General features: G+C 48.0%; 2 protein-coding genes across 4 annotated transcripts; one reads left to right on the forward strand and one right to left on the reverse strand.

Moving 5' to 3' along the window:
• The first annotated feature begins 3,131 nt into the window (after positions 1 to 3,131).
• LOC127296067 (LIM domain-containing protein HDR3) lies at positions 3,132 to 8,241 on the forward strand. 3 transcript variants are annotated; one of them, XM_051326097.1, is made up of 13 exons: positions 3,132 to 3,655; positions 4,307 to 4,507; positions 5,178 to 5,314; positions 5,490 to 5,574; positions 5,691 to 5,817; positions 5,906 to 6,026; positions 6,173 to 6,256; positions 6,368 to 6,487; positions 6,807 to 7,019; positions 7,102 to 7,164; positions 7,256 to 7,371; positions 7,493 to 7,551; positions 7,650 to 8,241. In XM_051326097.1, the coding sequence occupies exons 2-13, from the start codon at positions 4,441 to 4,443 to the stop codon at positions 7,985 to 7,987; spliced, it is 1,530 nt and encodes a 509-aa protein (XP_051182057.1). In that variant the 5' UTR covers positions 3,132 to 3,655; positions 4,307 to 4,440; the 3' UTR covers positions 7,988 to 8,241. The 3 variants fall into 3 exon arrangements, with proteins under 3 accessions (XP_051182057.1, XP_051182059.1, XP_051182060.1); XM_051326099.1 differs by lacking the exon at positions 4,307 to 4,507 and having other exon boundaries at positions 3,134 to 3,655; XM_051326100.1 differs by lacking the exon at positions 4,307 to 4,507 and having other exon boundaries at positions 3,135 to 3,655; positions 5,063 to 5,314.
• A 752-nt stretch (positions 8,242 to 8,993) lies between these two features.
• LOC127296068 (uncharacterized) lies at positions 8,994 to 12,636 on the reverse strand. Its single transcript, XM_051326101.2, has 7 exons — positions 12,144 to 12,636; positions 11,296 to 11,472; positions 11,053 to 11,199; positions 10,587 to 10,688; positions 10,430 to 10,500; positions 10,273 to 10,340; positions 8,994 to 9,597 (listed from the first exon to the last, which is right to left on the reverse strand). Exons 1-7 carry the CDS (start codon positions 12,360 to 12,362, stop codon positions 9,356 to 9,358), a joined length of 1,026 nt encoding a protein of 341 aa, XP_051182061.1. The 5' UTR covers positions 12,363 to 12,636; the 3' UTR covers positions 8,994 to 9,355.
• Between the last annotated feature and the right edge of the window lie 1,420 nt (positions 12,637 to 14,056).

Raw genomic sequence — 14,056 nt, forward strand, 5'->3', positions numbered from 1 at the left:
CAGTTAAGGGATCCCCCATGGTTATTTGTGAAAGCATAGTGAGTCCCTTCTTATCCCCTCCTTCCATACAATAGTGCACTGCACACGGTATGTCACTTCCTGCAGTATACACTATCATACTTCCGAAGATAGTTTTCTCTCATGATCTAAGGCAAATATTACATGGTCGACTTCATGTAATATCACGAGACAAAACTAACACACAATCATAGTAAAAAGCTATAAATCATCTTCATTCATATTGAAATATTGCTAAGGTTTATCCATCTTCCCCAAGAACGAGGTAAACTACTCACATACGGAAACAATCAAGAACATCATCATAATCTTGCGAATGGAATAAGGGTGGCGATGTGAATTCAAGTACAAACCCACAATAACAATGGAGATCAATCTAACGGGATGAATGGGATGGAGATGGTGATGATGCAGCGGTTGATGATGAAGGGGATGATGTCTTGCCCTCCTATGATCCTGCTACCAACTTGGATGACCCCCTCTTGTTCCTCCTTTAGATCTCTTCTGGGACGGTATTCTGGTGTTTCTGGTCGCTCGGGGGCTTTGATCTCCGATCTGTCTGCTGGAGGTGGGCATATTTGACGAGGCGGTCCTTCTGACACTTCGTACGGGCGGGCGGTATGAGCGGGCTCCACCCATACCGGTGTCCGCTGAACATATTGGAACTTGTCCTCGTGTTTCCCTTTCACCCAGGTGCATGGTTAGGTGCTTAAATGATTTTTATCACGTTAAAATACCATAAAATGATAGTTTTTATTGATATTTCATCATTGCCTTAATATTTTTAGATAATGCGTAGACAAGCATAAAAGGGCGCGGAAGCGTGGTAAAATACAAAAGTCCTATTGCTACCGAGAGATATCTATATGCAATAACCGTGTAAAAACATGCTGAAAATGGCACTCATCAACAACATTAGCGTGCTCAAACTGTTTGCCTACCAAAACTGCTCTGCTTGAAACTGTAGAACTCCGAATTGACAAAACCTCTCCCGAATCTGATGCTCCTCGAAATAGGCTTTCGTCCCGCTATATTAATATAGCAACGAACTGATATAAGGTAGAGACCACCGCTGGGGCAAACAGCACACCAAAGCACAAAAGAAAACAAAAGAAGAAGAAAAAAGAAATAAAGGATGACAAAGTCGGATCGACGAAAAAGCTGATGATCCGCAACCGTTGCGCCCTCCGGAAGATTCCCACCACGAGCTTAGCCCTTCGAAGCGCCGCATACCAAGGCAACACCTTTAAGAAGGGATGCGACGATGACGACGCTGCTGCCCGGACAAGCCTAGGGTTTCCCCCGGTATGCGGAAGGGAAGTGGGAAGGGGAACCCCGATGCCCCTCAAGAAGGAATGGTGGCGCCCGCGAGCGTCACCGCGTCGGTGTCGGCCATCGACAAGGATTTCTCCCGTCCCCCACAGTCCCACGGCCCCGGACACTCTGTCATGCTCCGCCAACCTCGCCGCCCACCAACTCGCGCCACCACGGTCACACAACCACCAACGCCGTCTCACCGTGACCCATTGACGAAGACCGATGAAACCGATAGGAATGACCCCGAGCCGAGGAGAGCCTGGACAGCAGCCACGCTGGAGGGCGCAGCCTCCACCGTCAGCTGCGGTGACAGACCGGACGCAGCTACAGGAGCAAACCAGGCCCCTCTGGCCCGGCCGAGCCCACCGGGCTCGTGAAGCTCCCGTGGCCGCGCTGCAGTCCACGCGCCGCCGTCCTAGCCACCCTCAGCAGGAGAAGCTCCACCAGCCGCCGGGAGCAGACCTAGGGATGCCAGACCTGGCCCACCCAAGGCCATATGGGGCCAGACAGGCCCAGATCTGGGTCAGGGCCGCGCCGCCCGCGCCGCCGCTGACCTCCCTGCCGCCCCGCCTCCACCAAGCCACCCGGAGCTGCGCCACCCACGGTGCGCCGTCGTCACCGAAACCTTGACCACCATGAGGCACCGCCGCTGGCCGAAGAGAGCCCCCGCTCCTCCCTGCCTAGCGCGCGGGTAAGGGACGGCCTCCGCCGCCGGCACCGGGCGGGCTTTGCCCGGCGGCCTGCGCCGACGGCAGCGGCGGGGAGGGGCGGATGGGAGCTCGAGCGCTAGGGTTAGTCGCCCGCGGGGAGCGACGCGGAGGGCCGAAACCTGAATTTGATGCTCCACTGGCCTAAATATCAAACTAGCTAACCAGAACGAAATACTCGAAATAAGGAACAGGCGCATCAAGGTTGGAACCAATCCAAACACGTTTGGGCCTCCAATCACCAGCTTGCAGGCAGAGTCAGATCTTAAAATTTTAGCTAAGAATTACATCTCCTTTTTCTTTCTCTCTTGTCACTTGGTTGTGGTGTTATAGCATGTTCTCTCACCCTCCGACAGTCTTGCTCTCACACACAGCCGCTAACGGTGACTACGGTTTTCTCCTCCTTACCTCTCTCAAGGAGGTCTTGTTGAATGGAAACCTCGATCAACAGTTTGCATGTGTTACTTTCGAACTTTTTTAATCTCGTGAATGTCAGAAATCTATGATTCTGAAATGGGGCAACCACAACCCTCCGATTTCCCGATCCAACAACTCAGTGACAACTTTGTGTTTTTGCACAAATAAATAAAATGCCACGTGTCAAATTTTAATCGGGTCACGCTGGAAAATGCGGCGCGATTGGACTCGTAAACTTTTTGGGCTGAAATTAGGTTGCCAATGCACCTCCCTGTAGAGCAACATGGCCCAAACACACCATCCTTCGCCTGCGGCGTGACCATGCAAGCTCGTCCAGCACGCGCGCTCCAACCGAAAGAGCTCGGCGCCACAAGGCAGCCAAAAGGCCGCGCGCGCTTGCAGGTACGACGACGGCAGCGCCAGCTTTCAGTGACCCTTTTTCAGTTCCCTGGAAGAAAGAATTCCGAGCAAGCGTACTCTTCCCGCATCGCCCCCGTGCTTGCTCTCGCTCCCCCTCCCGCCCGCCCGCCCGGCCGCCCCCGCGCGCGTTTCTACAGAGCATCAAGAAAAAATAATGTCGAAAAGCCAAACGCGGGGGCATACATTCCCGTTGACACAACGAATCTCTCCTTTCCCCTCCCCCGGCAACGCAAAACCAAACATATTCTCCCCCTCCTCGGCCGCGCATCCGATCGCCGCTAATGCGCCATCAACTGGGCTGGCGCCAGCAGCCAAGGAGGAATTTTCTAAAGCCAACGGCAGTGATCGCGCTCGCTAATCCATCTCGCCCCTCCCGCCGTTGCTTTTGCGCGGAGGAGGAGGAGATGCCGTGAGGTGTGGGCGGCCGGCCGCCCTTCGCTTCACCCTCAATCCTTTCCTTTCTGTCGCGGCCAACTCCACCACCACCTAGCTAGCCTTTATTCTCCAAGAACTTAAGCCCCCCTCCTCCCCTCCTCCGTCCATTGCAATTTGCAGCTCAACTCGCCTCTCGATCCTCCGATCCTCCTCGCCTGCTTCCCGCAAACATCGTGATCGCCGCCGTCGTTCTTGACACCGCCAAGTTCTCCGCCGTTATTCCTCCTCGTCGTCTGCCGTCTGCGCCGTGCGCGTGCGTGTATATATATGCCGTCTTGGAGCACCGGTGGTTCCTGTGTAGATGGGCTACGCCCCGAGGACCTCTGAGCAGTGCAGCCACGGTAATAAGAACTCCTCTGATCGTCAAGCTATTTATCTTCATGAGTTTCTTACCGTTGCCGTCGTCACGACCTCGTCGTTGAAATTCTGTTCGTGTTTCTATGGTTATTACTCCCAAGATTTTTACGTACTACAGCAGTACCCGTCGTTAGCCTAGCACAGTTCGTCCTTGTCCTGTCTCAATCTCAACCAGATTTACCTTTTGTTTGCCGCCTTTACATATGAATAGTTGCCTTGTCTGGACTCTAAACAGTACAGGATATAAACTGTCGGCGATCCATTTAACATAAAACGAAGCGAATTGAGGAAAGGCGAGACGAATTTTTCATCTATATATCTTTCTAGTACAAATTTGTAGTTGCATGCCGTGGGACGCGATCGGTTTAAATGGGAGTTTTAGTCTATCCACATCGGCAAACTTCGACCCAGCGATTGATTGATGTGTCGGCTAACAGCCCATCTTGCAAGCACTTATTTGAGGATGATATCCATTAGACCGGCCACATCATGTGCTATTCCCCGAAAGCGAGTTTCTTTACAATAGAGCTTGCCCATGCATGCAAATGGCGTGGAGCAAATGGTGTTGCAATCAATCAATGTAGCAATGGCTCTGCTGAATCAACATTAGACTGAAACTCACTCTTACAATCCAGGATAAACTCAGGTCCAAGATAGTGACTCAACCTCCTGAACCTGGCCACGTCTGCGTTGCCGTCGGTGAACGAATTGGTGCTAGGACTGAAAAAGGAAGATATATCGCTGTGATTAGCATGCTGTAGAGGCGATCATGTTAGCAACCCAAGCAATTTCCTATGGTGTTCTGTCCCTGTGTTTCTTGATCCTGTTCAATGCAGGTATTATTTGACCCCTGGCCTTTTTTCAATGATGGTGTTCCAATTAAACGTCTCATAATAATAAATATAAAATTTAAATATTTAACCATGGTGCTGAACAAGAAAATTACGTTAGTCTGCATATCATATAATTACTGAAATTGATAACTGTCAGTTCATGAAAGTTCAGAGCTGCTTTCTTTACAACTCTAGCCTGTGCATTACAAGTTGACTGAGATTAAGATTCGCTAACTTCGGCCTGCTGACTTTGGGGTAACTTTACAAGTTGACTGAGATTAAGATTGGCTAACTTTGGCCTGCTGACTTTGGGGTAACTTTGAGACACTGCCATGTGGACCCTACACATGTTGGCCCCACATGTCACTAACTCATAGTCCTGACTTTGGGGCTTGTAAAGCCAACCAATCCTTGGCCGCAGTAATCTAAGGTCAAGTCAAGGCTCGGCTAAAAGTGTTGTGATCTAAAGCCCCTCTTCTAACCATTGTTGCTCGAAAGTTTCATATCCAAACAAGCATACGAGTAGATACCTATTGTGTGCCTGCTTTCACCTGACAGGGATTGGTTGTTAGGAGGTTGCTCTCCACTGTTCAGCTTCAGCCACTTGCGTGAGATCCTGCTGGTATTTTGCTTGGGCCTGTTTGAAGACTGACGTTAGCATTGCTGAACACAGAGAGGAGATCTAGCTTCATGAAGTGGCTCTGCAATTTCTTGAAGGGGACAAAGCCTGGGGAGTCGAACCGGCGGCGGCCTCGGGTGATGGGGGGAGAACAGAGCACTCTCTGGCAACATGAACCGATCAGACCGAAGGTACTGATACCCTCTCCTTGCCAGAGTATCATTTTTCTTATGCGGCTCTTGCCTATCTTCATGAAACTCTGTTTCATGGCTCACATTCATTTCACTGCTACATTTACAAGCTAAGATATGTTGTGCCATCCTGGAACAAACAGTTGCTTAAGCTTTCTTTCTATGCTACCTCCAGAGGGAAGAGCCGCCTAGACCTGACAATGAAGAATTGGACCGTCAGATTGCACTCTCTCTTGCAGAGGATGCCAAACACCCTAAAGGTACAAGCATATACCATGTAAACCTTGTCCACAATATCTCAATGCCGCGCCATTCTGATCTGGCTCTACTATCATGACAAACTGACAATGCGCCGTTTCTGTTGAATTCCACGCAGAGCGAAATCACAATAAGGGAGAGAATGATGAAGACCTTGCCAAGGCCATGCAAGACAGTATGAATATGAATCCTTACATGCCTCACAATCCTTATGGCCCCGCTCAGGCCTTGCCTAGAGCACACAGGTTAGCTACCTTTGTTCATCACTTTGTTATCTCCAATGAATGAATGCATCATAAGACCAAGTGTGAAGAAGCCATCTGCAACCTGCAGGGTCTGTGGTGGTTGCAAGCATGAGGTAGGACATGGCCATTACTTGAGCTGCATGGGAATGTACTGGCATCCTCAGTGCTTCCGTTGTTCTTCCTGTACCCACCCTATCCGCGAGACTGAGGTATAACCATCCTACCCTTCTCATAGGCCCCTTAACGGGACGCCGGAGTTTTTTTTCCTGAATTTGGCGGCAATTAAACTGTTTCCTTTACTAATTCAAACAAGCCTTTCAAACAAGCTATTTATCTTTATCTTTGTGTTTCCCAGTTCACCTTGCTAGGTGCAGAACCATACCACAAGTTGTGCTACAAGGAGCTACACCACCCAAAATGTGATGTCTGCCTTCAATTTGTAAGAATTATCTCTGCATGAACTCGGTTTGTAGAAGAGATGGCATTGATAGCATTCCACTGAAACACCCCTGCAAACAAAGCCTTATTTTGTATGCATGTATTTCTGCAGATCGCGACGAACAGGGCAGGCTTGATAGAGTACAGAGCCCATCCATTCTGGGGACAGAAGTATTGCCCTTCCCATGAGCTTGACCGCACACCTCGTTGCTGTAGCTGTGAGAAAATGGAGGTACATATTTGTGGGAAATGGTGAAGAAATAATTGCATTCTTGTCTTCCCTTCAATTGAACATTTCTGTCTTTGCCTGTAAATCCACATAGTCATTGGCTCACAGCTTCCTGAGTTTCTTCTCAGTATATGCCATAAACGCCAGATATAAAATTACTAACACGTGTTGATTGGAGAAAATTAAATCGTCAGGAGACCAATGCTTGAAATTACGGCTAATCTGTTAGTTGAACTTGTGCAACATTTAGACTGATGTCCCTGCATTTATAGTTTTTTGAATTGTCACTTTAACCACATTTTTATCTTGTGCAATTCTCCAGCCAAGGAACACAAAGTACATGTCGTTGGGAGACGGCCGCAGTTTATGCATGGAATGCCTGGATTCTGCGGTCATGGATACCGGTGAATGCCAACCACTGTACCACTCTATTAGGGACTACTACGAAGGGATGAACATGAAACTAGACCAACAAATACCCATGCTCCTGGTTGAACGGCAAGCGCTCAACGAAGCTATGGAAGGAGAGTGCAGGGTCAGTTCTAATTCAGTTAACCATCGATGTGTATTCGACACGCAGTCTTTGCAAATACTAATGATCATGAGCACTTCTGCAGGGTCCTCACCACATGCCTGAAACAAGAGGCCTGTGTCTCTCGGAGGAGCAGACAGTGACCAGTGTAAGTACAATCTCTCAACCTAAATCATCTTTTAGGCATCAAAATATTCAGTGGATCATTCTTTTGACTCTTTGTGGTTTTGGTTTCTCAGATACTTAAAAGGCCCAGGATTGGTGGACATAGATTACTAGATATGAGAACTCAACCACAGAAGCTGACTCGGAGATGTGAAGTCACTGCAATTCTTGTCCTGTATGGACTCCCCAGGTGAGTTCATTCTTCACTGAGACTGGGCACTTAGATCAGAATAAATTGTTGGGAGTTATTTGGCATTCTTTGACCAGTGCATGATATTTATGAAATCAAAATATTCTCCACATAATTGCAGGTTACTAACTGGGTCCATCCTTGCCCATGAACTGATGCATGGGTGGTTGCGCCTGAAAGGTACTTGTACAAACACTCTGTACTTATCTGAGCCCTCTGCGGGCATTGTTATGTACTCTGATCTGACTTATGAACTCTGTGTATAATGGTTACTTCAGGTTACCGAAACCTAAGCCCAGAGGTTGAGGAAGGTATATGCCAAGTCATGTCTTACCTGTGGCTGGAGGCGGAGATTCTCCCAGCTTCTACAAGACACGCTCATCCTTCATCATCTTATGCTTCTTCTTCATCGTCCTCATATCGACCACCATCGTCCAAGAAGGGAGGAATATCTCACACCGAGAAGAAGCTTGGTGAGTTCTTCAGGCATCAGATCGCGAATGACACTTCAGAAGCATATGGCGATGGTTTCAGAACTGCCTATAAAGCTGTCAACAAGTATGGCCTTCGCCAGACACTGAGCCATATACGCTTAACCGGGGGTTTTCCTGTGTAATAACACTTGAAGGAAACACAAATGTCCATATCCAGAAATGTAGGGATCATACGCACATACATAAGGAGATGAATGTGCTACACAAGGATTCATATTTCATGACCTTGCGTTTTCTGAGGGGTCATGTCAGAGTGAATCAGAAAAGAAGTTACATTTGCTCGAAGTAACAGGATGGCAGGTGTAATAAGATGACATAACAGCAATGTAACTCGCAGTATTACCCATGCTAATGTATTGAGGTATTTCTTTATGTATGTATCAATGTACTATGTGTGCAAAGTAAGTTATTTGTTATTGGTCTGCGCGAAAAAATGAGCACCCTTCAGAAAAGAAAAAGGACAAGTATCCTAATTTAGCAGACTTACGGGAAACTCGTTTACCTCAAATCCGACACCTCTTAAGCAGGCCTCACTAACCTATTCATTAGCACCAGTCAGCACCTTTACATTCTTTCTGCATTATTAAAAGTGCAAGTCAGAGAAGGAACCAGACAATTCTTACCTTCAGGGGACAGCCACCTTGTGTATCAGTTCGCGCAGTTGATACACCAGGCACTGATGCTGGTGTGCCACTCCAGCAAAGAACACATTGGCATATCTATTCAGTGAAGTTCTGTAATTGTCTTCACTTCTTTCATATTTTGTGGTAAAAGGGCAACTGTCTGATACTGAATAAGAAACAAATGTATAAACAGCAAAATTTTCCAGCATTTTTCCAATACTTCGATATAAGATATTGCCACTGCTCTGAGAATGAGGTAGGAGGAAGTTGAGAGTTCCTTACAGTGTTAATCCAATAACTTTTCACCATCAATACATCAGAAAGTTTAACACAAGAGAAGACCACACTAACAAGGAAAGTGCCCAACCGAAAAAATTAATGCATCTTTGGCATCCTACAGTTGAGGTACAACATTTGGCAAAAAATCAAATAGATGCATGATCCATATCTGGAAGACTAAATAACAAGACTATTCACAATCACACAACCAAACTCATGCGTCACAGATCATAACCTCACTGTTAAGAACATGAATTATATCAGAGGCCGTATTCCAGAGGTACGAAAGGTCATCAGGCTGAAGACAACAGCCACATGTACCATTACAAGCAAAAAAATGTCAACATACACAAGACAACGGTGGACAGCAAAATTTTGGAAGACCTACGGTAGTCACTAAATCCTCTTGGGTGCACTACAAGATCTGTAGACATAAATATCATCCAGTGATATTAAGTTATCAAATCCAAAATTTAGCACCACCTAAATTCTAACATATACTACAAAGTCATCTCTTTCCCTCCCTAATCAGACTCCAATACTATTTGGGCTCAAGTATCAAAACTGTCAAGCACGATCAGACAAAATCTATTCATCTGATGCCCCTCCTGTGAACATGGACTTCAGTGTCTCGTACGTCATAAAAATGAGGCCAACACTCGGAACCACTTTGCAGTACTCAGGCAAGATCCCTCTGTACAATCCTTTATAACCTTCTGTGCGGACAATATGCGTGAATGTTCCAAATAGTCCCGTCTTGTAGACATTAGCCCTCCCGCCTGCACCTTCCAGCTGCTTGCGGCGTCTTACAAGATCCAACGGAAATGTAACTGGAATATAACAAAGGCAAATCATCAAAACAAAGTTCACTGAGTTTGACAGGACCATAAGACAGTTCAGAAATGATCCAGTAATAAGGTACTTGTTCCTTCTTGTCCCACAAAAAATCAATTGACCAGATTTGAAGGATTATGCTAATGTCAAGTGAGAAATGAAAATGCTATCATCTACATGAAAACTTGTCAAGTAAGAAAGTAATTTCTTGATTCACAAATGAATTCGTTGGATCTCTCACGATAATTTTCATATTTAGATAAACATTTGATCTTCCTTCATTCCTTTTCCAGAAACTTTCTTATTAGTGTTTGGCATGCAGATGATTATGATAATCCGGTTTTCCTGACCAGCTTTTGCCTATTTATCATTAGGCTAACCAGCATTTCCCAATCTCCACAGCTACTTTCATCAAAAAAGTTCAGTAACCCAGGCCTTCAAAATACAAATGATATTCTAAGTTCTGAACTAACAACCTTAAAGGGTAGACATACCATTCACTGTATATAGACTTGATAACATTTATTTTACCAAAGATATGTAGGTATTTAGCTTTTTTTATTAGAAAACATATTTACAACTAGAAACTGGGCCTTCAGAGAATGTTAACAGAACTACTAGATTATTAAAGAGCTTCTGACAAAGGGAAGTCTGTTTTACAGAGCACTTACAAGTTGATGATGCAATTCCGGAAAGACTTCCACAAGCCAAACTGATCAAGACTGGGGAATCACATGGCCTGTGTTGAATCAAAGGTTAACATAATGAAAGTTAACACGAATTTGTATGGATGTGACTTATAGCCAGCATGTATCATGTACAACTTACCTCTCTAGTAGCCAATGGGATCGCAGCGTTTCATAAACTGAGAAGCTTATCGCAATGCTGGGGCCTACTCCCTGTGTTCCAAAGAATAACCGAATGACATAACAAAAGAAAGAAGCTCATTAAACTGGAAGAGCAAAGAAATACCAAATGTCCATACCAGTAAAGTGGCACCAAGACCCTTGTACAACCCCCTGGGACCCTCATCTCTGCAGATCGCAAACAGAGCATGAGATATGCCCCTGTAGTAAGCTGTGTTCGTCTGCAATCATTCAAATAAGAAAAAAAAAGGTTCAGAATCCCATCTTTATGCGTTTGGCATGGGCCCGTCCGTATAAATGGGTTGGTTATACTGCAGGCAATTATCTATCAACATCCAGCATTAAGTACGTAAAGAACTCTAACAACAGAGAGTTTGTGTTTTTTACTTTTGTTTTCGAAAGACATGGCAAGAGGTGCCAAAAAGAATTATTTCTCTCTAGCAAGAAATGAGAATCATCAATCTTTTTCTTGGGCTAGGAGAATCATCAATCATGTTACTGGAAACTGGACATTTTGACATTTCAGTGGGAAATTTCACAATAGCTTCTGCAAATTTCAACACAGAGTTGGTGACAGCAGCTTACCTGAGCAGCCAGACGTGTCCGTACCAAATCCAGCGGGTATGTCATAGAAGCTGCCGTTATCCCAGACAAGCCACCGCCTAGCATTCTGACACCGACATCGGCACCTAACCCGCTGTTCTTGTCGAGACCAGGCAACATCTGGAGCCACTGCTCGCCTCAACATTAAACAGATTAAGTAAATGCCGTGAATATCACACAGAGTAGGCATCCAAATTTTAAACAAAAGCACCCGTGCTTACTTACATATTTATACTTCTCGTACGCGTAGAAACTAATCGAGGAGTAAGGTAACCGGTGCGCGATAGTGACAAGGTTCCCTTTCCAGAACGCTCGGGGACCTTCTTCGTAGACGATGCGGGACGCCTCGCGCCATATGGTAGTGTTGCGCATGGTGGCCACGTCCGAGTGCATTCCTTGCACCTGCAGGTAGAAATTAAGATCCATAAATTTCGCGCACAAACATAGTATTAGCAGGCAGGGAGGGTGACAATATGTGCGTATCAGACCAAGCCAGGATTCTTGAAGAACATTGATGTATTCATTTGGATCTCTTTTTACAGTTAAAACAAGTTCTGCGTTGGTGGTAGAGTTGCCCAAAATTCCCATTTCTCTACTATTACAAAGAGGCTCAATAACTTGAGATTCGCATTCGACGTTTGCTAATACAAATCTGTAGTTTATCACTGGCAGTCCAGTGTAAGAAAAATGCATTCCAATTCTTATTTGTCCATCACTACAGAGCAGGTCAGTGAAGTACGATACTCGCTAATTTGTTACTAATACAAACCGGCAGTTAGCACTAGCGGTCTGATGACGAAATAAAACGGTGACAAGAGCTGGCGCTAGGTGATAAGAGCTGCTCGAACAAAAAGCATCAGAAACCCCATTTCTCCACCATCAGAACGCGGCTTAATGAGGCGATAATGCCACCAGTCGCTTACTACTACTACAAACCCGCAGCTAGCGCCACCAGCCATCAGCCTGGTAATTTGGCGAAGGCGGCAAAATCGTAGAGCAGTCCGCGCGATATTACTAGGGCAGAGGAAGAGAGATTTGGTGGGTGGTTCGGATATGAGGATTTGAATACGCACCTGGAAGAGGATGGTGAGGCGGGCGAGCGGCGCGGTGCAGGTCTTGCTGACGGCGCCGGCGACGCCGCCGGCGAGGAGGTGGAGCGGCGTCGCGAGCTGCTGCTGCTGCGGCTGCGGCTGCGGCTGCTGCTGCGTCGAGTACCGCCGCCGCGGGGCGACGGCGGCGGCGCCGTCCACGGTCGCGGCGGCCGCCATCCCCACCCTCGCCTCCGTCTGCATCCGCCCCCCTTGGCTCGCCGCCGCCGACCCCTAGAGCGCGCGGTTGACCGGATCAGCGCGCGGGCGCGGGAGGATCGCGTGAAGACGACGCGGCCGCGGGCATTAAACCCTAGTTTTGGGGGCGGGCGGATTGCGGAGCGGCGGGCTTTAGGGTTTGGGATTGGGTGTGTTTTCCTTTCTGAATTGTTTTCTCCGATGTGGGGCGGCACGGCACTGGCAGCCGCGAATAAAGGCACGGTGAAAGCCGAGACCGACTTGGAGAGGAAGAGAGGCTGGAATAACTGAATCGTAATTCTTTTCGGAGGAGGGGAATAAACCGTATCATCTTTGTTGCTAGTAGTACCAATTTTTCCAAGAAAATGTCTCAATGTGTCAAAATACTACTAGAAGAGGCTTTTGCGGATGGCGGTGGGGCGGAATCGAGGTCGGTGTCGCGGTGGAATATCCATGGCATCACCGGCGATGTGCTTCTTTGGCTGCCGCGTTGCGTCGTATTCGTGGGACGTGGCCACTGGCCAAGATCATCTTTTTTTTACTCGCGACGCGCGCGGCTGGGCCGAGGAGGCGCGGCAGAGGTCTCGCTGTTTCCGTGGCCTTTCCTGCTATCCGAGGTGGCGACAAAATGGGCCGTGCGGCCCGCCCTGGCGGTTGCAGGCCGGGTCTGCTCCTCGTAAGTGGGCCGAGCGCGCTGGGCTACCAATGGTCTTGGTCCGGGCGCAGGACCGCACTCCCTGGACTACTGCAGTGGTCTTTTAGCCTGTACCGTCGGCGGTCGTACCTGCAGACCGGCGATCCGACAGGTCGTAGCTCGTCCTGGACACAGGTTACGTTAGGTGGGTGCCGCCCAAAGCCTCGTCCCGAGATCGCGGGTACCACTGTCCTGAATACGACCGACCTACAAAAAATCAGTGTGGCTGGCTACTGTTGGCGCCATCGATCTCGTCGTGATTCATGTCACCGTGCTGTGTGGACACCATGAACAGTGACGCGTCCCGGATGGCCAGATCTATAAACTGGTTAAAGCATGCGTGAAGTCACTGACTGTGGACGCCGCACAATGTTACTGCCGGGGGTAACTTGGGAAGCACTGCAGTTAAGATCCGCACGTACTGTACCGGTGACATTTACGGCCGAGCAGGCGAGAAACTCGATCTAGCGTCAAAGGTGCACTGCTGCTGTAAGAAAAAATATGGCTTACATTTCAACACAAGCTCTCGAGCTCCGAGCTGTGTGCGAAAAGCAGCGCCCGATCGATCGCGAATGTCAATCGGCCACACCAGCAGACGCAGCAAACATTCGGCCCGACAGACGCGGCGGAGTACGGCGCCACGGCCTCCGTGCTCGCACGAACGAGCGAACGTACCCAAACGAGCGCGAAAACAGGCAGGACGTACCGCAACGTGCAGCGTGTTGTCTTCCCGCCGGCGGCTACCCGTCCGGCACCGATTCGATTCTCGCGCCGCGCCCCCGGCCCGGCCGGCCGGGCTGCCTTTGGATTCTTCCAAAGCCACTCATCATCCAAAGCAATCGTCATCGTATAGGCTTCGCTAGGGCTTTATTTCTAGCGTCTGTCCGCTGCTCCTTTTGCCGGGTTTTCCGACCCTTTGTTGTCAAATGTATAGTGTACAACAATAGTCCTCTTTTTTGGATCGTGGCCGTAGCCTGATCGAGAACAGTAGAGCTCCATATATCGC

The sequence above is a fragment of the Lolium perenne genome, chromosome 4 (genome assembly GCF_019359855.2).
Source record: "Lolium perenne isolate Kyuss_39 chromosome 4, Kyuss_2.0, whole genome shotgun sequence".
NCBI classification, from domain to species: domain Eukaryota; kingdom Viridiplantae; phylum Streptophyta; class Magnoliopsida; order Poales; family Poaceae; genus Lolium; species Lolium perenne.

What these genes read in the sequence shown, in the direction of transcription:
- LOC127296067 (XM_051326097.1), top strand. Translation starts at nt 4,441, where the DNA reads ATGTTAGCAACCCAAGCAATTTCCTATGGTGTTCTGTCCCTGTGTTTC. An exon ending in GCCTTGCCTAGAGCACACAG is followed by an intron (nt 5,818 to 5,905) that starts GTTAGCTACCTT and finishes TGCAACCTGCAG; the next exon opens with GGTCTGTGGTGGTTGCAAGC. An exon ending in CTATGGAAGGAGAGTGCAGG is followed by an intron (nt 7,020 to 7,101) that starts GTCAGTTCTAAT and finishes GCACTTCTGCAG; the next exon opens with GGTCCTCACCACATGCCTGA.
- LOC127296068 (XM_051326101.2), bottom strand. Translation starts at nt 12,362, where the DNA reads ATGCAGACGGAGGCGAGGGTGGGGATGGCGGCCGCCGCGACCGTGGAC. An exon ending in GTCTTGGTGCCACTTTACTG is followed by an intron (nt 10,501 to 10,586) that starts GTATGGACATTT and finishes TTTGGAACACAG; the next exon opens with GGAGTAGGCCCCAGCATTGC. An exon ending in CGGAATTGCATCATCAACTT is followed by an intron (nt 9,598 to 10,272) that starts GTAAGTGCTCTG and finishes GTTATATTCCAG; the next exon opens with TTACATTTCCGTTGGATCTT.